This window comes from Bufo gargarizans, chromosome 3 (assembly GCF_014858855.1).
Source record: "Bufo gargarizans isolate SCDJY-AF-19 chromosome 3, ASM1485885v1, whole genome shotgun sequence".
NCBI lineage: Eukaryota > Metazoa > Chordata > Amphibia > Anura > Bufonidae > Bufo > Bufo gargarizans.
In genome coordinates this window covers 596,939,653-596,962,928 of record NC_058082.1, presented here as the reverse complement: position 1 = coordinate 596,962,928, position 23,276 = coordinate 596,939,653, and the positions used below count along the sequence as shown (strand labels likewise).

Genomic DNA, 23,276 nt, shown 5'->3' with positions numbered 1-23,276 from the left:
TGTAGTTTTGCAACAGCTGGAGGGCCGCAGGTTGAGCATGTGGTGGCGAACCTCTGGCACGTGTGCCAGTGGTGGTACTCAGAGCACTCTCTGTGGGCACCCTGGAAAAAGTCCAAGGTGGACCATTATCCCTGAGGCTTTTTCCTGCTATTCATCAGTGCAGGGTGCACTATTAACGGCACAGGCAGAGTGTTGAATGTAGGCAGGCTATTATAGCTAAATGATAGAGTACATGGAAGATATACTATACTGGACTGTAGGATTCAGGTTAAATTGCCATCACTGGTCTAGAGCAAATAACCCTTTTCATAAAACTTGTTGCAAGAGGAACAATCATAGTTACCTCCAGGTAGGTTTCACAGGAGGGAATCCTGAAGGTTACAGCATTCTTGAATATTACTGTTGTTTTAAGTGCAATACTGGAAATTCAAGGAGATTTAAGATTATTTAGAAAGAATTACGACAGGAATGTTCAGGGGGAAACCCAAAACTCTGGATCTGGGCTGGATCGGACTGACTGGCTGGTGTCCAGCAGAGATGTTACTATGTAGTGACGGACCGGAAAGCAAGCACAAATTCTGATTACCATTAAGGTTTCCTTATAGTATCTTAGTCCTTATACACAGTATGTGTTCTTTAAAGAGCACGTCAGCAGAATCAACCCCATGAATCCAGGTATACTGCCTGGTAGTATTGATCCTACTGATTAAAATTATATCTGTCTTGTGAAAATCGGTAGATAGGTTCCTGAGAAAAAAAAAAAAAAGACTTTTATTCTTTATGCGAATGAGAACTTCACTGCACCGAGGGGGGGTATGTCCAGCACTGGAAAGCTGAGGTGCACTGAGCGTTAGGTCAGGCCTCCGCAGTGCCATACTACCAGGCTGTATGCCTAGTTGAATAGGGTTGCTCCTGCTGACAGGTGCTCTTTAAAGGGTATATATGAGTAAATAATCCAGTGCTGGTAGAGACACTTCTGATTGACCAAGAAGGTCAAGGAACTCATTTCCATATGGCTAGCAAGAATGTCCTTCTCAAGTAGAAGACCCTGAGTCCAGAACTTCTTAAAACTAAAAAGAACCCATATTCCTGCATTATACTGATCTAGAACTCCAGCCATAAATAGTTTATTAATAAAGCTTATTACCTTCAACCAAAGTGGTCCTTCAAAAAGTCTTTGAGATGTTGTATGGAACTAAAATGTGCCCAAAGTTATTGAAAGGCAGCCAGATACAATTTAAAGGGATTGACCAGCGGGGTGATTTAATATATATAATCAGAATAGTAAAAAAAAAAAAAAAAAAGATGCTGGTCTCTGCTTCGTGACCCCGATTTGACACACAGAAAATGGCAGGAGAGGATTGCTTAGCCAATTGCTGGCCGTATCAGTGACTGGCCTCAGACAGTGTTTGGCAGAGTGGGAATCTACAAGGAACTTCCTGTTTGTCAACCTGGGACCAGTAGGTGGAAACCAGTAGGCATCTGATAAGCACCTGAAAACCAGCACTGGAAGATTAGGTGGGCAAGTTATGTTTTTCAATTCAACCACGGCTTTTGCACATTGCACTTATGTAAAGGTTTGAAATCCAGTATTCCCATGGATGTCGGCTGTTGTGGGGCAACTAGGACCATGTCCTGGTCACTAGCCATAGTCAGGGCATGATGGGACACAATTATCCATGGTTTTATTAAGCAGTGGCTTAGAAGACAGTGCAGACAGCTTATCATGGTCGTTGGTAGTAATTAGGAGTATCAGAGTTGTTGTCTCCGAGGTGTTGACAGCTACATAGTTCTTTCATGTGCTCATGAGTGATACACAGCTATGGAGAGTTCATTACCAATACCCCCCAGAAAATGCAATATGGTCAAACCAGGTCTCCATAATTGAGGGGTTAACATTAAGCTACCTACAAGGATCATTCTTATACCAGGGTCCTAAATTGTCCTGTACAGGGGCCACAGACAAGCCCCTGATGAAAAAGATTTTTAGTTTTTTATCCAAGAGCGTCTCTTGCTTTGGAGGACCTAGCATGGCGATACATTACACAGTGTAGTCTTCATCCGGTACAGGCCCAGTGACCGCAGAAGGGGGGGGATTACAGGAACTTATCTTCATGATATCACTCCTCCTATTATTCACAGCTCACTACTGTCATCTCCATCCTGTACAGTCCCAGTGACCCCAGATGGAAAGGGATAGGCCATTTTGTATTATCGCCCCTATTACTCACAGCACGCTACTGTCATCTCCATCATGTACAGCCCTAGTGACCCCAGAGGGGACGAAGATACAGGAACTTTTCTTCATGTCATCACCCCTCTTATTATTCACAACCCACTATTGTCATTTCTAGTGATGAGCGAATCGACTTCAGATTAAACATTCAAAGTCGACTCTCATAAAACTTCGTTCTAATACTGTATGGAGCAGGAGCTCAGTACAGTATTAGAATATATTGGCTCCGATGAGCCGAAGTTATTGCTTCGCAAAGTCTTGCGAGACTTCGCGCAATAACGTCTAAATTAATTTGTACTGTAAAAAAAACTATTTCCCAAACTCTGATTCAGTTCCAAAGTACCACTTGGAACCGAATCAGAGTTCGGGAAATGTTTTTTTACAGTACAAATTAATTTATGAAGTTATTGAGCGAAGTCTCGCAATACTTTTTTTTTTTACAAAGTGTTGTGTTCCTCATTTAGGTCAGACCTTCAACCACAGCCATTTATTTTTCTGCATTTTCTTTTTTACAAAACGTTCTGCTTTGATGCAAAAATTGGATGAAGAAAAAAAATGTAAAAAAAATGTATGGTGTATAACAGGAATAAAAAAAAATTTAATTCAGGTTTGGGGTATTGTCAAAAGTTATAAAATAAACGTTTCTAAACCTATCCCATCAACATGGAATTGTTTGTGTCCCCACACAAAAATGGACTGATGTGACAGATTTCTTTCTGTACGTATATTGAAAATAGGACCCCCCATTAGTTTCAGGTTTTAGAACCGCGGGAGGAGGGGCCTGGGATTTTTTGGATTTTCTGTTTTACCCCTTATTTGGCCAATTTCCCAACTTTTTGCAGTGAGAATTCAGTTCCTTTGAAGAAAGGAGGTTGGTGCCATCTGTTTGTAAATGGGATGGTCTTAACCAAGGCCGCCCACTTTCTCGAAGGCTGTTTAACAGCCACTCTGAGTCTATGGTACCTACCCTACTTGACAGTTACAGTATAAAAAAATTAAGCCCATGGAGATCAGATGGAAGGTACAGGAGCTCAGTTACGATCAGCTACGATCTAGTGGCCATTTTGTGTCCTTTCTAAGCCATTTAGGTGGCATTACTGGTCGGTGCCACTGGTCGGTCCCAAAATATCAAAATTTTTGCTTCTCACAAGTCAATAATCTAGGAATCAATGAATTGCAAGACATTGAAAATTTATATTTTATTAATTCTTCTAGACAAAAGAAAAAAACACAATGCTTTATATACAAGCAAGCCTTCACATGCTCCCTGAAGGACTCCTCATTTCTTCTTCCTGCGGCTAAATTTTGCCTCAAGATTGGTGGCGGGAAGGATGCCGGGACATGGTTTCTCTGGTGGGTTCTCCTCCTCGTGTTTCAGAATGGTTGGTCTGATCACATCGATGTCACGAGATAGATGGTCCAGCATGCTGGGAAGAATGTTGGGTGGAGAATAGAAGTCAACTAGAAAGTACCTGAAAATATACAAAAACAGAGCCTTTTGAGGAGAAGTTTTGCATTAGCCAATCCCAAAAATGACCCCATATGTTTTGGACATTGTTGTATAAGAATTGGCTCAGGTGGGAAAGGCCTCTAAGGGCAACCGAGTTAAAGGGGCGGTGGCAGGATTTTTGTATGATTATGGGGGACTGACCTGATCCTAACCAATCAGAACAGGGGTCCCCATGTGTCATTATGAATGGAGCGGCAGGTCGAGCATGAACAACGCAACTATCTATTCTCTACGAGACTGATGTAGAGGTAAAAAAAAAAAAAAAAATTTTTTGCATTGGTATTGTGTATGTAGTACAAAAAATGAGGTATGGTGTTTATTTCAACTTTTTATTTTGCAGGATAAAGTAAAATTTCAGTGGCACTATTTTGGGGTACATCCAACTCATTCATTATCGATAGGGATATTCTGGCTATTTCATGATATCCCCTATACACTGGGTGGAGGATAACAATTAGATTAGTGGGGGTCCCACTGCTCCGGCAGGGTGAACATGTGCACTCCTGCTCCATTCAGGTCTGTGAGACCTGCTGGAGATATCAGAGTACAACTACTCGGTTATTTCAGTCAGTCCCATAGAGAAGAATGGAGCGGCCGTTCACATGCTCGATCTGCCGCTCCGTTCATTGGCTGGGGGGGCGTCCACAGTATGCATAGTGTGAATACAGCGAGGCAAAAACAAACGTTCCTGTGGCCTGAAGGTCCAAATAGGCTTAGCCATTATGAGGTTAAATATTTGGCTTCCCGTTATGAAATGACTGTAAGCAAGCCACATGGTCTTCAGAAGAGGAACTTCCCTACTGGAGCTGCAGCATTTAGATACTTTGGGCCAGATTTATCATGACTGACAGCTCACTCCACTTTCACATATGGCTAAAGTCAGTTTTAGCCAAGTCAGATTTATGATCGGCCCTTTAAGACCGTAATAAATGTGGATTGACGGTAGCAGTTTATCGGTCAGTAAGCAGCTTTACAAAAGTCGCACATCTTTACGAAAAAGTCGCATGTTCTATTAAAAAGTCTAATAAGATAAGCATGGTCCACACTGGAGTGAAATTGCGACTTTTTAAATAATCCCAATAGTAAATCTGTCTAGAGATTCATTTACATAAGAAAACACGCCCTCTTTCAGAAAACTGGCGAGCATAGAGCAGAGCAGAAAAAAGTCGCAAATTTGTGCGCAGTTTTAGCGTTTGGGACTTTTTCACTCCATTATTCTGACCTGAGCTAATGATAAATCTGGCCCTTTGTCTTAAAGGGGTTTCCAGCTTTGTGCATTTTCTAAATGTCAAGCCAAGCCTGTTGTATCTGTGGAAAATTCCATACTCACCTGCTCCCTCCTGCCTCCCTTCGGTGGTTTTCCGGGCCCCCTCCTGCAAACTTCCAGGGTCGCATGCAATGGCTGGCCTCAGCGGTGATGTGTCCCCACACGGCGCGGCACGTCACGTCCCTGATGAGGCTGCAGCAGTGCTCTCGACCCCGTACCCGGCTGCAGCAGTGCTCTCGACCCCGTACCCGGCTGCAGCAGTGCTCTCGACCCCGTACCCGGCTGCAGCAGTGCTCTCGACCCCGTACCCGGCTGCAGCAGTGCTCTCGACCCCGTACCCGGCTGCAGCAGTGCTCTCGACCCCGTACCCGGCTGCAGCAGTGCTCTCGACCCCGTACCCGGCTGCAGCAGTGCTCTCGACCCCGTACCCGGCTGCAGCAGTGCTCTCGACCCCGTACCCGGCGGCAGCAGTGCTCTCGACCCCGTACCCGGCTGCAGCAGTGCTCTCGACCCCGTACCCGGCTGCAGCAGTGCTCTCGACCCCGTACCCAGCTGCAGCAGTGCCATCGACCCCGTACCCCCGAACTTTACAGGACAAGAACCGGAAGATCACCAAAGAGAGCCTGGGGGCAGGCAAGTATGAATTGTTCCACAAGTACAGCAAGTTGAAATTTTAAAAAAGTGCACAAAGCTGGACAACCCCTTTAAGCTGGCCAAATACATCAGATCTATATCGGCAGGTTTTGTGGACCATCTAAGGTGCATGGAGCCTGAGATAAGTATTGGGAATGTTGGAATCAACTGCCCAGTCCTTTTGTACTTAGGAGGTATCTGGCAAGAGCATTCTCTCCCCATTCACTACATATGCGACTAAGCCGAGCATGGAAATATATGGAAGCAGTTGGTTGGTCGAGTGTACAGCCGATCGTGCGGCCAGCTTATCGGGTCCACAGCAATCAATTGTAATCTGTCGGGGAATCTGGTAGCAAGCATTCAAATTCCCTACGGCGCCTCCGCAGGAAAAATGAAGCATTACTTAGCGCAGGCATCCTCAAACTGCGGCCCTCCAGCTGTTGCAAAACTACAACTCCCAGCATGCCCGAACAGCCTACAGGCATCAGCCTACAGCAGGGCATTGTGGGAGTTGTCATTTTACAACAGCTGGAGGGCCGCAGTTTGAGGATGCCTGACTTAGCGGAATGAACCTTCCATATATAAAGGGCTCATTCACACGGCCGTCGCCGTATTGCGGCCCGCATACGGCGGATCCGCAATACACGGGGCACCAGCCGTGTGCATTCCGCATTAACTTGAATGGGTCCGCAAATTCGGAGATGCGGTGCGGAACGGAACCCCACAGAAGCACTACGGAGTGCTTCCGTGGGATTCCGTGCCTCCGCACCGCAAAAAGATAGAACTTGCTATATCTTTTTGCGGAACGGACGGATCGCGGACCCCATTCCAGTGAATGGGTCCGAGATCCGTATGCAGCTGGCCCACGGTCAATGCCCATTCTTTGCGGACCGCAATTTGCAATCCACAGCACGGGCATGGAGCCCTTACGTTTGTGTGAACAAGCCCTCACTGATGGACACTCTGGGTCCTCCAGATTGTAACTCCTTTCTGCTCCAAATAATTAAGGGAAGCTCCTTTAATAACTCGGTATTTAAAGTGTATTTGGTATAGGGTATTGGAAAGTGTGCCGGCTGATGAATATAGTACGCCACTAATGTGCGAGCAGACTCTGCCTGTTGTGGTAAATGCAATACATTATTTCAGACCTGCTGCAGCAGCTGGTATCACAATGACAGTGGAAATTTCCACTATGCGGAGAGAGCGGAGGGCGGGTGGGAGTCAGCACGTCCCTGCACTGAATCTCACACCCAGGTATCCATGCAAGCTATTCAGGCTGATCCAAGAAGGGGATGTGCTTACAGCACGGGCTTTACGTGAAGGTCTGCAGCCACGGGGGGCTCAACTGATGAGGTGTGCAAAAAATAGGTAGACGCAAAGCATAAAAGTGAACGTGATATCAGTGGAATAGGTGTGAGCGAAATAAAAAGTAGCCTAATAATGAGCCAGACCCCGCCCCCCACCATGAAACACACTCGCGCCATAGTCGCCCGTATAATGGGGGGGTACAATTATGGGTAGTTGCACGCCTTCCAGCAAACTCATTGTTCAACCGTGACCTGGTCTGTTTTACAGTTAGCCATTCTGATCCGTGCTGCCAGCAGTCGTCAATCAAGTGTTTGCCATCCACAGATACCCACCTAACAGCATGTGCCAGCCGCAGACACCAGCTCAAGAGCGTGCGCCAGATAAGGATTGCTTCTCGAGGGTTTGAAGCCTCCATGCACTGCTTGCCATGGATGGTACCAACTCATTGCAGGTCACAGATGCCCGCGATGCATCGCCAGTCACAGATGCCCGCGATGCATCACCAGCCCCATTGATGTGAATGGTTCCGCATATGGAAAAAAAAACCCAAAAAACAACATGTATGAGTGGAGCATCATAGCATTTCTTGCTCCAATGCTCCCCCTTACCCTGTGCAGGGCAAGGACCTTTTCTTCACTACCGGTGATGTACCAGGCTTTTTCTCATTATGCTAGGCGGAGACGTCAGCCTAGCAGTGAGACCTAGCATTAAGCCCAGTGAGGTCACCGGCACAAATGGGTGGTCTTTAGCGCTGCCTGAGGCTAGGGCTGTATTAAAGACGGCCCAATGGTTCCGATGACGTCACTGGGATCACTGCTAGGTGGAAGCCTCTGCCTAGCAAGGGGCAAGGGGGTAGCATCGGAGCTAGAAATGCTCCGATGCTCCACTCATACATGGTAAATGAGTGAACGGGATGTTATGTCCGGGTTTAGCTCTGAAACCAGACAACCTTCCTCTCTGGCAGCGCCCCCTGCTGTTTATCCTTCTGGTCCACCTTCTCCTAAAAAAAAGAATCAGTAGAACCTGTAATTTATTTTGTCTGAAGTTCAGGCTCAGCTGGGCTTAGGAGTCCAATGGGCAGTTCTATCAGTGACAGGATTTTATTTTATATGAAATGACACGGGATATCAATCTGCCCAGCTCCTCCGGCTCTATAACCTAAAGCTTGAGGTGAAGAAACATTGAAGATCAGGAACATAATGTGCGATAGCAAATCCGAATTTTAGCCACAACCTAAAAATCCTTTTCAAGCCAAATTCATAACCTCTTACCGACAGCGGCCGTACACGCACCCGCGGGCAGGGTCTGTGATTGGAGATAACTCAATAGCGACCATGGCATCTGGAAGGTGAGTCAGGTGAAAATTGTAGGGTGCTGATCAGTTGCCATGGCAGACTGGGGTCTTGTGAAGGCTCCTAGGCCTACCACTGTAATTTTCCCATTAATTAGGAAGACATCACAAGCACCAGTACTATAGTATTACAGTCTACAGTAGCGTTCAAATGATCATCCTATAGTAGGATTAAAAATAAATGTAAAAAAAAAAAAGTTTTCAAAAATATTATTTTTTAAAAAGTATTGAAAATTCAAATCACCACTTTCTCAATTTTACACAAAAAATAAACAAAGAATGAACAGTTGGTATCAACGCATCTGAACCATTAAAATATGAAACTATTTATCCTGCATGGATAAATAGACATAACACAATAAAAAAAATAAAAATAAAAAACACACACACCTGTTTTTGGCCACTTTGCCTCACAAAAAAAAATAAAAAAGTGATCAAAAAGTGGTATAGACTACAAAATGGTACCAATAAAAACTACAGCTCTCCCCTCGGGATAGGTCACCAATATCAGACTGGGTACAGTACCTGGAACCCATGCCAATAAGCTCCTTGCAGCTAAGGCTACTTTCACACTAGCGGCAGGACGGATCGGGAAGGCTGTCCACCCTGTCGGATCCGTCCTGACGCTATTTTGCCGTGCCGCGGGACTGCCACTCTGTCCCCATTGACTATAACAAGGCAGTGCACGGCGAGAGGCCGCCGTACTAAAAGTACTGCATGTCCAACTTTTTAGTCCGGCGGCCTCTCACCGCGCACTGCCTTGTTATAGTCAATGGGGACGGAGCGGCGGTCCTGCGGCACGGCGAAATAGCAGCAGGACAGATCCGACAGGGTGAACAGCCTGCCCGATCCGCCCTGCCGCTAGTGTGAAAGTAGCTTTACAAGGCACAGAGTCGTCTGTTTGATAGTGGTTGTGCCTGGTATTGCAGCTCAACCTCATTTTCTTTTATGGGACTGACCGATGAAAGTAACATTTCAGGTGGGGGTGCTAGGAGTCGGACCCCTACTGATCCTGAGGATAGGTCATTAATATAAAAATCCCAGAAAAACCCTTTGATAGTTTGTGTGTGTAATGTCTGAACATAACTGGTCCTCCAGAGCATGAGATGCACTTTGTAGCCAGCACTTCTTGCTCAGACTGATGGGACACCCTTCTCAAAATTTCTTAATGGGGAATTTTAAAATAGGCTTTCTTAACCCAACCACCCCTTTATAAAACTATTTAAAAAAATATTCCATCAATGATGTGTTCATAATTGTCTCTTCATCCTGCCAATGTATCAGCAGAGTTATATTATCCGGACCCTGGGCAAAACAAATGCCGCCCCCGGACAAAACAAATGCCGCCCCCGGACCCTGGGCAAAACAAATAAACATTGCCTGGACTTTAATAGGGTTGATTCTGCTAAAGAGTCCCCTTTAAAACAGTTTTTAGTTTTTTTTTTTGCAGATAAAATGCATGTTATTTGAGCCATTTCTGTAAAATTCCTTCCACCGGGCTGGCTGGTTCACGTGGGTGTGAAAATACTTCAGAGTAAACAAGCCCGATACAGGGAGTGCTGTGCATTAAGTGGGACAAGAATGATTTCTCAGGCAGCACATCCGCGATGAGAAACAACATCCCAACAAAAAATTACACTACCAGCCAAATAATCTGTACATTTATTTTTTGGGTACGACACCTTAAAGAAAAGTTCCAACTTAAAAGGGGATGTGTCAACTGGTTGTGGACCTCTAAACAACCAGCACGTCTTTACACAGACAGGGTTTGGCTTTCTATGTATGCGCTGGTGGTACCCGGCCGTCACGGGAAAAATTTCAGATTTCAGATAGAATACTCGATAGCTGCAGCCCTAAACCCTTTGGGCACCTTATGACGCCGCCGTCACCCCCCCCCCGATTCACAGAAAATAGCCACCCTCTCACACCACAACGGTTAATCCCTGGATCAGGTACCCCATGCATAATTTTCTGCCGGCAACCCTTGCGATTAGCTAGCTTAATGGCATCACTTATTGCCTGGCTACCATCCGGGACGCCGGCCGGGCGGTTCTCACATCCTGGCATTCACAAAGAAGTTAACAACTAACAAAAAGCCAGCAGACAGCTTACAAAAAAGGGATAAAAAAGCAACTTATTAAAAAAGACGCCCAGACAATAGGGCCATTGACAAGGATCCCAGGGTTTTTCTTTAAACATCAAACTGCGTGGCCTTACAGATTGGCTTCCTACCAGAAGTTGGCTCGAGAAAAAAAAAAAAAAAAAAAAAAGAAGTTGTAACGGTATCATCCGTGTCACCGTCTAGTATTCCCTTCTCCCCTTGAAATAGCACAGCCAAGTAATCCACAGAGCAATAAATCGCTATTATCGCTAGTATCGCTGGTATCGCCGGCATCGCCAAATAAGTCTATACATTAGCCCAAGCTGAATGCTAGAAATACTTTACTGGAAGACTTCACATTGAAAAATACAATTGCTTTTATCCCCTGCTCCCATGCAAGGGAGACACCCACAACAACCATACATTAACCCATAACACAAAGGTTACAACCCACCATGGTTAACATAATCAGGAGAATACACATTGCCCTTTGTCCTGAGAGACAATCGAATTACAACTCGGTTGTCTCCAGGACAGAGGACAATCGCCAATACACACAGAGAGACAATGGAACAGACATCACTTACTCAACATACAATGTCCCACCCTTTACAATACACATAGACATTTAACACATCCCAACATGGCATGAATTAGACCAGGAATTCAAAAGTTAGTACAAGTCTCTTTGGCCTGGATGTACTTATGGCTTTTCTGCACAAAACCGGTGCATTCAACATGGGACCATAATCGCATGGTAAGAGGCGGGCAAGTAGTCCTTTCCAAGCACTCGTGGCAACCTCAAAAGAGGGGAGTTTGTCACATATCTTCCCTTTGGGGTTAAGACTAAACAGGTATCTGACCTCCTGTCGGTCAGTACCTAGATTAGTCGGGAAGCCCACCCACACAGAAACATTAGCAGAGTTTCCCACCCACGGTAAATAGTTAACAGGGTAGCTCACCCACCAGGGACTGTACTGGTCTGTAGGTCCCAGGTTGTGGTAAAACAGATCCGCATCCTCAGTCTCCCTGGTGCAGCTAGGCAAACTGCTGGGGCTACTTGGGGAACAGCGGCCAGCGGTGTTCTGCACTGATGCCAGCTCTTCTGCTGGGGCGGGGGGGGTGCAAGCCAGTCCTGTAACAAGGGGGTCGGTGGAGCAGAGGCTAGCAGCGCTCTGCCCTGATGCCAGCACTTCTGCTGGGGCGAGGGGGGTGCAAGCCAGTCCTGTAACAAGGGGGTCGGTGGAGCAGAGGCTAGCGGCGCTCTGCCCTGATGCCAGCACTTCTGCTGGGGCGAGGGGGGTACAAGCCAGTCCTGTAACAAGGGGGTCGGTGGAGCAGAGGCTAGCGGCGCTCTGCCCTGATGCCAGCTCTTCTGCTGGGGCGAGGGGGGTGCAAGCCAGTCCTGTAACAAGGGGGTCGGTGGAGCAGAGGCTAGCGGCGCTCTGCACTGATGCCAGCTCTTCTGCTGGGAAGGGATCAGTGGGTATCGCAGGCTCATCCCCTGCCCCCAGAACTCGGTTGGAGGGATCAGTGGGTATCGCAGGCTCATCCCCTGCCCCCAGAACTCGGTTGGAGGGATCAGTGGGTATCGCAGGCTCATCCCCTGCCCCGGGAACTCGGTTGGGAAGTAGCTGGGAAGGGGAGGGCTCGCTTACCTCCTCCTCCTGGTATCCCTGCGGAGATGGCTGGGGATCTGGACCGACCGTCCAGCATCCCTGTAGGACTGGCACCGAGCCTGCGGTCTCATCTGCGCCCGTGTAGAGGGGTTTGTGTTCCCCTTTTCCCGGTATCTCCGGCTGCTGTTGGAAGGTGAGGCCGGTTGTCTCTCCTCCCCAGGACTCTGGTTGCTGTAAGGCAGAGGGACCCAACATCACCTCCCCCTGGAACTCTGGTTGCCGCTGGGGATCTGGGCAGGCGGCCCAGCATCCCTGTAGGGCCGGTAGAGAGACCTCGGTCCCATCTCCACCTGCCATCTGTGGGTCATCCCAGGACAAGTCTATGAGGTTGCTCACCTCTGAGGTTGGTTGGGCAAACGAGGGTATAATTTCCAGGCAATCCTCTGGGCTGAGGGATGGTGGTTGAGCTAGGTTGAACAGTTGACGGTAGCTCTGCTCCAGCTCCCACTCCATGGTGACTAGATGAATCAGGTCTGGCCCCAGGTCGTCCGCTCGGGGAAGGTTCAGCTCGGTTTCCCTGATGTCGTGGATGTCCCAGAACCGACATTCTGTGGGGCATCCAAAGTCATCGCCCTCATCAAAGGCTTCCCACAGTAAGCCCGGACCATTATAATCCTCTCCCTCCGGCAGATAGTGGTTAGTCATCCATGGGTTGCGCTGGGTGGCATACCACTTTAGTGCCCGGTACGCTTTGTCCAGCCACAACTCCCTCCAACTCAGGGTCTCCAGTTCTGTCACCCACTCAGCCAAGGGTTGCTTTCCTAGGAAGGGTGACCGCAGGGACACGAGTACCTGGAGCCTCTGTTCCTCACTGGGAAGACTCTCTCTGCGCTGCCACTGTACCTCCTCCAAAGCGTCATACCACAGCCCCTTTCGAGTGGCATCTCTGTAGTCCAGTGTGCCCTCCTCTGATAAAGGCCCATCCTGTTGGGCCAAGTACTGCTGCAACCTCCAGTTAAACTCCTCTTCCATGTTGCTGTGGATAGGAACGCCCGGTAGCTAGCTCTGTCCCTTGAGCTCCTTCAAAGCCAGGGTTGCTGCACGAGTGCCAGCGTTGCCCTCCATGCACCATACACTAGTGCCTTCCTTGAATCCTCTGTGCAGGGAAAAAGAAGGGAAAATCCCGCTGCTTGCCACCAGTTGTAACGGTATCATCCGTGTCACCGTCTAGTATTCCCTTCTCCCCTTGAAATAGCACAGCCAAGTAATCCACAGAGCAATAAATCGCTATTATCGCTAGTATCGCTGGTATCGCCGGCATCGCCAAATAAGTCTATACATTAGCCCAAGCTGAATGCTAGAAATACTTTACTGGAAGACTTCACATTGAAAAATACAATTGCTTTTATCCCCTGCTCCCATGCAAGGGAGACACCCACAACAACCATACATTAACCCATAACACAAAGGTTACAACCCACCATGGTTAACATAATCAGGAGAATACACATTGCCCTTTGTCCTGAGAGACAATCGAATTACAACTCGGTTGTCTCCAGGACAGAGGACAATCGCCAATACACACAGAGAGACAATGGAACAGACATCACTTACTCAACATACAATGTCCCACCCTTTACAATACACATAGACATTTAACACATCCCAACATGGCATGAATTAGACCAGGAATTCAAAAGTTAGTACAAGTCTCTTTGGCCTGGATGTACTTATGGCTTTTCTGCACAAAACCGGTGCATTCAACATGGGACCATAATCGCATGGTAAGAGGCGGGCAAGTAGTCCTTTCCAAGCACTCGTGGCAACCTCAAAAGAGGGGAGTTTGTCACAGAAGTATATATATATATATATATATATATATATATATATATATATATATATATATATATATATATATATATACACACACACACACATACAGTACAGACCAAAAGTTTTGACACACCTTCTGATTCAAAGAGTTTTCTTTATTTTCATGACTATGAAAATTGTAGATTCACACTGAAGGCATCAAAACTATGAATTAACACATGTGGAAATATATACATAACAAAAAAGTGTGAAACAACTGAAAATATGTCATTCTAGGTTCTTCAAAGTAGCCACCTTTTGCTTTGATTACTGCTTTGCACACTCTTGGCATTCTCTTGATGAGCTTCAAGAGGTAGTCACCTGAAATGGTCTTCCAACAGTCTTGAAGGAGTTCCCAGAGATGCTTAGCACCCCAAACCATCTCAATTGGGTTCAGGTTCGGTGACTGGAGGCCAGGTCATCTGGCGCAGCATCCCATAACTCTCCTTCATAGTCAAATAGCCCTTACACAGCCTGGAGGTGTGTTTGGGGTCATTGTCCTGTTGAAAAAATAAATGATGGTCCAACTAAACGCAAACCGGATGGAATAGCATGCCGCTGCCAGATGCTGTGGTAGCCATGCTGGTTCAGTATGCCTTCAATTTTGAATAAATCCCCAACAATGTCACCAGCAAAGCACCCCCACACCATCACACCTCCTCCTCCATGCTTCACGGTGGGAACCAGGCATGTAGAGTTCATCCGTTCACCTTTTCTGCGTCGCACAAAGACACTGTGGTTGGAACCAAAGATCTCAAATTTGGACTCATCAGACCAAAGCACAGATTTCCACTGGTCTAATGTCCATTCCTTGTGTTCTTTAGCCCAAACAAGTCTCTTCTGCTTGTTGCCTGTCCTTAGCAGTGGTCTCCTAGCAGATATTCTACCATGAAGGCCTGATTCACACAGTCTCCTCTTAACAGTTGTTCTAGAGATGTGTCTGCTGCTAGAACTCTGTGTGGCATTGACCTGGTCTCAAATCTGAGCGGCAGTGAACCTGCGATTTCTGTGGCTGGTGACTCGGATGAACTTATCCTCCGCAGCAGAGGTGACTCTTGGTCTTCCTTTCCTGAGGCGGTCCGCATGTGAGCCAGTTTCTTTGTAGCGCTTGATGGTTTTTGTGACTGCACTTGGGGACACTTTCAAAGTTTTCCCAATTTTTCGGACTGACTGACCTTCATTTCTTAAAGTAATGATGGCCACTCGTTTTTCTTTACTTAGAATTTGTATTATGGCAAGAAAAAAAACAGCTAACAGTCTATTCAGTAGGACTATCAGCTGTGTATCCACCTGACTTCTCCACAACGCAACTGATGGTCCCAACCCCATTTATAAGGCAAGAAATCCCACTTATTAAACCTGACAGGGCACACCTGTGAAGTGAAAACCATTTCAGGTGACTACCTCTTGAAGCTCATCAAGAGAATGCCAAGAGTGTGCAAAGCAGTAATCAAAGCAAAAGGTGGCTACTTTGAAGAACCTAGAATATGACATATTTTCAGTTGTTTCACACTTTTTTGTTATGTATATATTTCCACATGTGTTAATTCATAGTTTTGATGCCTTCAGTGTGAATCTACAATTTTCATAGTCTCCACGCATTGGACTCGCAGCATGCGTCAGCGAGAGCACCCGTCCTAACCTCCCAGGACTGATGGGGTAACAGAGCATTATATTGATTCATGATACTATGTAACGATTAGAGGTCTGGAATGTATTGGATAACACAGACATAATGCTGTCCATTTTTTCCAATAAATTCCAGAACAGTAAGGGTTACATCATAAATCAATATAATGCTATGCGACCCCGGCAGTGCTGGGAGGTCAGGACGGGTGTTCTCTCTGATACATGCTGCAAGTCCAATGCGTGGAACTCGCTCGTGTCGAAGGGGCCATAACGTTCCATAAATTCAATATGTGACAGGCAGGTAGAGAAACCCTGGACAGGCTGCAGTTCACATCACAACCACTGGGCGGCCAGGGATAGCCACATCTAGTATAAACATCTTCCGGCAAAGTATCGCAAAAATCTATTTATTTTTTTGAATAGCTGTCATCTCACGCTACACATCTTTGGATATTTTGAGCCAAGAGGAAAGGTAAGGATGGACAGATCTGTATACAGGTTATAGTGATACAGCTCTGATACAGGGAGATCTTCCCGTGTACCCTTCAGGACCTTTGCGGCATAGGCTTATAGTATGGTCCTTGTAGTAGAAATACGCGAATCGTTTGTTACTATTGCTATCCATATACAACAGGCTGCATTGATGGGATAAGCAGGTCAGTTTTAGGTGTGGCAAACTGGGCAACTGCCCAGGGCCCCTGTCTTCTTGGATCCATGACAACAGCACAGTGCTCTCTGGCTCCTGTACTGATCTATATGCTGGTATCGAAAAGGGTATTTCCATTTCATAAATTGATGGCATATCACTAGGATATCACCACTTTGTGATTGTTGGCGGGGTCCAACCACTGGGAACCCCACAGATCCTGAGAGTGAAGAAGTCTCAGCGCTAAGACCTCCAACCGCCCAGCTGTGAAGGTAACTAGCCCACTACTAAACCAAATAAAATAAAACACATTAAAATGTCAATATTTAATATGATCATCTAAAAAGACCAGATGTCAGCGGTGTGTCACACATCAGCTAAAAGTGGTTGCCGAGAACCAGCTTTATAATCATTGCAGACTGGGCCTTGAAAAGAGTCAAATCTACCTGAGAAGAGTCCTGGTTATTCATGACCTCCTGCTCTCTCACCCATCTGCTGATGACTGACATCTTCTACCTAGTTTTCTCCCTTTCTCTCTAGGAGAGAACTGCCAGTCATCAGCAGATGAGCGAGAGAGCAGGAGATTATAATAATCAGGACTCTTCTCAGGTAGATCTGACTCTTTTCAAGGCCTGGGCTGCAATGATTATGATGCTGGTTCTCAGCAACTACTTACCTTTAGCTGATGAGTGACATCGCTGAAATCGGCATTTCTGTCACTACTTTATACTGCCCTCAGTACAGTCAGCATAAAGTTGATAACCGGTTCCCTTTAATGAGATTTACCCATGAAAAACTAAAACTTGGTAACCATGGTGACGTTGCCGTCCATGATCAGCAATGCGCAGTCTGCTATTAGCAGGTGACTCTCGAACAATCATACAGCAAACTACTTTCAAAAAATAATTCAGTCTCCATTAACCACTTGCTGACTACCTTTGACAATATACGTCCGGGTCGTCGACACATATCTCTGCACAGATGTTTCTAAAACATCATGATGCTGATCGTGCAGGAGCGGTGAGCAAGCTGTCCGTGACACCAGGGCTCCCCCATTCCCCCATAGAGATCCCAGCAATTATGTGACCGGGTGTGTGCACAAGCTGCTGGGTCTTAGCAGACCCAGATCAGCTCTGCAGTAAGGCTCTTCAGCTCTGTACAACCTCTCTAGAGACTCTGCTACCCCTGTAATTGGGGCTACTATGTCAGCCCAGTTACAGGAGATATCAGCAATACTTTTTTTATTTATATAATATTATAGCTTGACCCCCCTCCTCCAACCAAGGTCTTTAGTAACCTTATGGAGGCACAATGTGTACAATTAAAGAAAAATAATAAAATAAACAAAATTTAACACAGAGTCTAGCTCTGCCACCAATGACCATAACCTATAGATCTCATATCAAAATGACAGTTTTGGAAAGAACATAATTTTAAAAAACTATTTTAGTTGCACTTTGTAACATAAAAAAAGGAATGTGAAAAACAGACTATTTTCACCCCTAATTTCCTGGTTGTGAAAAAAACTAAACAGAAAATAGTAAAAGAAAAATAACATAAAAGTAAAGCCCCATGTAGCACCAAGAAAAAGGGGGGCCTCTTCAGAATGGGAGAGGGTAAATGTCCCAGGCGTCAGACAGAAACAACTGATTCTAAATGGCCATCATGAAGTTGTGGGGCACGAGAAAAAGGCCTTAGTTATTTTGAAGGTTATCTCCAGTTATACTGCTGACTGCTTCTGCCACCAAAAGGAACTGTGAAGGTACACCAGTGAAGAGAGGGTGGTATAAAGCTGAATTTCGCTGGTGCTAAGATCCTTCTGATGTATACCTAGTATATACAGACCTCGATATAGACGTGATACACAAGTTATGTCTATACAATGCTATGGACACGTCTTCCACCCAAAAGACATCTTTATGGATCAGATTCATTGGTCGCCTTGTCCTACTTACCAACATTTTTGTTCTTAACAATGGACCAGAGCGTCTAGAACCAGGTGAGCATGCTTCTTGTATTGGGTCAACCATGCTAGGCAGGCTATCTGAAAACAGAGGGGATCCTGGACAACCACTAAGATCCACCCTAAACTCAAGCAGGGTCTACAAAACCCCCTTCCATTTTCTGGCCAAGACAAGCCGAACATTCAGGACAATCCTGGCAAATTTGAGACTCTTGGCAACTGTGCATACTATTGCCCCCCTACCCTAACTCCTTATCGAACAGTGTTCCCATTTTGCAGGACGTACATACCCTCCTTGTATGTGGCGCTGATTGTGCTTGGAGATTTTGTAAGGAAGGTTCTTCTCTCCAAGGTTCTCCAGGTTCCTGACAATGGCTCCTTTTTCTATCAGTGTCTCTATCGTACGTTTTAGCGTTGCCACAGTCTCAGGCTGCAAAAAAAAAAAAAAAAAAAAAAAAAAGACAGGGAAAGAATTAACAAGTTTACTTTTACAACATTTTTTGTAAGCCCCCATCCATGGAAGCTCAAAAACCCACACACTTATAGGTGGGGCTTACTTACCTGACAAAGGGGTTGTCTCATCGGAGACGCTGGTGGCACATCGCTAGGATATGCCACCAATGTCAGATAGGTGTGGGTCCCACCTCAGTCTCTAGAATTGGGTCCCAAAAGTGAACGAGAGCAAACTTCACAAGCAAGGCTACCCTTCATTCACTTCTATGGAAGTTCTGGCTTAGCTATTTTCAGGAGTCCCATAGAGGTGAACGGAGAGGTGGGCATGCATGCGCGGTGCACTTCCCATTCACTTCTATGGGACTTCCAAAAAAAAAATGAAAAGCTAAGCGCACTCGCTAAACTATTGTTGGAACTCCCATGGAAGGGAGTGGGGAACACGCTGCATGGTGCACCATCGTTTACTTTGGGGGCCCTGTTCTAGAGGCAGGTGCAGATCCGAGAGGTAACACCGCACCTACAGATGTAGCACAGTCCATGGATGTACACACACACGGTGAGTTATCACTTCTGGTTAACGCATTATGACTTAACTCTGCTACATCTGTATCACACTGGTGGCATATTCTAGTGATGCGCCACCAATGTCTCAGAAGACACAAGCCCTTTAACTACCATCCAGTTTCGGCCCAGAACAGCCACAATTTGCTGGGACTGTCTGAAAATTAGGGACAGTCCCTACAAATTCAGGAATGTTGGCAACCATGCCATCTCTCCTAGGACAGACCAATATGAGGGCAAGAGGGTGCAAAAATTGAGTTACTTTAAACCCCTGTTGGTCAACACAGGCCATTTGATGGCCACCCCATTCATGCTTACTACCCATTGTCTATGAAGTTTCTGTTTATTCCTTTCAATATACTGGAGGTTCATTATGCAAGTGTAGCCACGTGACCTTTGTTCTTCAGGACAGTTACTAATGTACCTAAAAGAGACCGAACAGCAGGCTGAGTAGACATGAGGTTGACTGCTTTCACACATCCTAAAATATATTTGGGAATCAATGTTAATAGAGGGGTTCCCCATTCTAAACCCTCATCTATTAGCCAAAGACACTGCAAAGAGCATTTCTAGCTCTGGAGCACCCAACACATCCATGCCTCACATTGACAGCCACAAATTTCATTGGAAATAGTGTAACGATTCATTTCACCTGTGGAAGCACTGCAGGGAAATTAAACACAATTTGGTTCTCTTCTGCTTGATTACAATTGGCCTTCTTCAAGAACATGGCAATAAACCTACATGGCAATAAACCTTCCCCTCATTTAATTCTCAATCATGTCAAATCCACCATACAAGGATATTTTTAATACTTGCTTAACAACCATATTTTAGGGATATGTTTTTTAAAAACTTTTAATCTTATGGAGTCTACGAGTTAAGATGCCCTTGGCAATTTCCCATGTAGCATAAGGATTTAGATCTCTAATCTGAGGATCTCTAAGACTCTAACGGGGCTGTAATGCATTTAACAGTTTCTATTCGTTGACTGAAACCAGACTTGAATATGAATACTGTAAAGATAAAATTCAATCAAAAACTTTTGTTTAGGTTTGTGTTCCCAATTCCTACACAAGTGCCTAAGGAGAATCAGATTTCTATATTTCTTCTGTATCACTTCTATTAGAGCTTTGCGGCATTGCTTTGTATAAAGGACATCTTCAGGCAAGATGGTAGTCAGATGACTTCTGACCACAAAGTGACATGTTAAAGTTCAATTCAGACTTCAAAGTATGTCTCCATATAAGCCCATGAGCCATTGGGGGTGCTCATGAATGGTCACAAATTAACGTTCCTCGGTTACCCGTGGTCATGGGTGACCGTGCAAAAGGAGGTCATCTCAGGATGCAGACGGTGGACAACAAAATACTTAAAATAATTGGCAACTAGAGGGAAGCCACTGAACAGAGATTATAAAACAAGTGTTAATTGTCCGAGGCTAGTCGGAGCAAGAGAACTCCAGCTAATTTTTGAGGTTTTTTATTGGACCTTTCAATCAAGCCTTCTTCAGATCGTGTAGTATGTGATGGTACTTTGCAAGAAATAAATGTAATAAAAGGAAACTTAGCATTTGGAAACACCATTAGGACTCTCAGATGCAACTGGATTTGGTAAGAAGGTATTACTCAAATTACACATCCTTCTGGTACTGACACAGTAAACACATTTAAAAAGAGAATAGTTCTCATTTTTTAGTATCTTGACTGTTGGAAACTTAAATTTCATGGAAAAATCAAATAACCAGGGATTTTGTTGGTCTGCAATAATAAGACTATTAAACGTTTCCATCAAGGTAGCACAATGTAGGCTTTCCTTTCTTCAGCTTCGACAAGCATGGCACAGTGAGAGGTATGCTGCTATGGAGATGGTCGTATGACATGTGCTCTTCAGCATTTTGTCTGTGCCAGGGCTATAGATGCACAACCAATATATCACTCATTCACTTCGGTTCTTTCATCTCGTTCATAACATTAATAGGGTTTCCCAAATGTAACCAGTGGGTCTATGCCGAATCCTGGTACAAACAAGGCATTGTTTCTCAGGACTCCACTCTGGATTCTGAGCTAATGAGAACTCCTCAACATATAACTGAATTACATTGCTTGGCAGTAAGATAATCTGTAGTTTACCTGACAACCTCACCACACATACTGGATATGCTTTTTTTGGCTTTCTCTGCATGTCAACTTTTTAAAAGACAAGAACATTTTATTAAATTTTTTCTCCCGTGTAAAAAATATTAATTATAATATTCAATCTGTAACAAATTGAAAAACATGGAACAAAGAAATACACTAGAAATTCTCAAAAAGTTCTAATACACAGAACCCTAGAAGTGCTACATAACATACTAAGGAACCTGCATCCGTGAAAATGTTGGTAGTATAAACTGTGGTGGAGGACCTTCAATACGACACTGCTTGTCTCACAGGTTGAGACCTGGACCCGTTGAGACCTGGTACACCAAATGCTGAACATAAACCCCCTCATCATTTGCGGTTGGTCAGTATGGTTACGTTTATATCCTTAAATGCTAAAGGGCTGAATTCACCCTCTAAACGAAGGCTTGCCCTCCAAGAAATGCGTAGGTCTAAGGCAGAGATAATATTTCTCCAAGAGACCGATCTTTCTGGGACGGGATCACTGCAGTTTGCAAAACACTGGTTCCCTACATCTTACATGGCGAACGCCCCAACCAAAACGGCAGGAGTTGCTATATTAATAGCTAAATCATGTCCTTTACGAATTGAAAAGATAGCGTCCAAATGTGTCTGCCTCCATCTCATTATTGATGGCACCCTATCTGGCATGAAACTAACTCATGGCATGTGCAACATATACTCTCCTAATTCAGGCCAAATCTCTTTGCTCTCCTCTGTTTTGTCAACCTTGAGGACATATCATAATTCTGCTTTAATACTGGGCGGGGATTTTAATGTCCACTTTTCTGAAACGGCTGATAGATTTGCCATACGATCCACTCCTCCTTCCTAAACTTCCTCCCGTCTGGCTAGGAGCTTTCGTAAACTTATACATTTCCACTCCCTTTACGATCTATGGCGAATAGATAACCCTAATGCACGGCAGTATTCATTCTTTTCCCATCCGCACCAAAAGCACACTAGAGTTTACTTTCTTTGGCAATATCCTGACCCTTCAGTTGATGTCCTCAGCCATGCTGTGCCCAATCACCTGGTCAGACCACGCCCCCCTAAGAGTAGAATTGAATTTGGCGGCCCACCCCTTTGAAAGGTACTCACTGGCATTTAAATAAAACCCTTCTGAGTAATGTATCTGCGTGGGAGGAACTGAGAGCTCACTTCAATTACTTCCAGATTAACGAATAATCAATATCCTCACTGGTGATACTATGGGAGGCCCACAAGGCAGTCTTCCAAGGATGTTGTATCTCAACAGCCTCTAGGATTAAAAAAGATAGAAATAGTCACCATAGACCAGGCATGGCCAACCTGTGGCTCTCCAGCTGTTGTAAAACTACAGTTGTAGTTTTGCAACAGCTGGAGAGCCTCAGGTTGGCCATCCCTGCCATAGACTGTCTGATGGAATTGCACCAGACCAAACGAGATCTGGCTGTCCGACTGTCAAAACACCTTTTACGGAAGATTCTCGACCTTAGAAACCTTTTAAAAAGCCACTCACTTAATGAAACAGAAAAGCTCCTGAAATACTCTAAGCAACGTTTCTTCGAATTTGGTAATAAACCTCACAGATTATTAGCAAAACAGCTACGCGACCGCGAAACCGCATCAACCCCCCAGGTTATTAAGGATCCACTTGGCACTCAATATTTCGATCCGGAAAACATTGCTGACATTTTTCACTCATAATGCCTCCCTTCAGAGCTTCCTAACGACCCAGAGGCTAGATCCCAAGCGTTAGATAACTATCTGACTGTGCCTTGCCTACTCTGCCTGCAGAGGCCTCATCATACCTCAATCGGCAGATTTCATTGGAGGAACTGAGGGAGATAATACGGGACTTGCCGGGCCCGGGCCGGATGGCCTCACATATCATTATTATAAAACATATGATGAGATCTTGCTTCCACATATGGTTCCCCTGTTCAACTCCTTCCTGTCAGGAGAACCTATACCACAGACCAT

At 45.3% G+C, this 23,276-nt stretch overlaps 1 protein-coding gene across 1 annotated transcript in view; it reads right to left on the bottom strand.

Moving 5' to 3' along the window:
* Positions 1-3,420: 3,420 nt before the first annotated feature.
* Positions 3,421-23,276, bottom strand: part of MRPS6 (mitochondrial ribosomal protein S6) — a 56,824-nt gene continuing 36,968 nt past the window's right edge. The window contains exons 3-4 of the mRNA XM_044284460.1: positions 18,426-18,565; positions 3,421-3,708 (exon numbers count right to left, since the gene is read on the bottom strand). Coding sequence (XP_044140395.1) covers positions 3,516-3,708; positions 18,426-18,565 — 333 coding nt within the window. The 3' untranslated portion in view covers positions 3,421-3,515. The remainder of the gene's footprint in view (positions 3,709-18,425; positions 18,566-23,276) is intronic.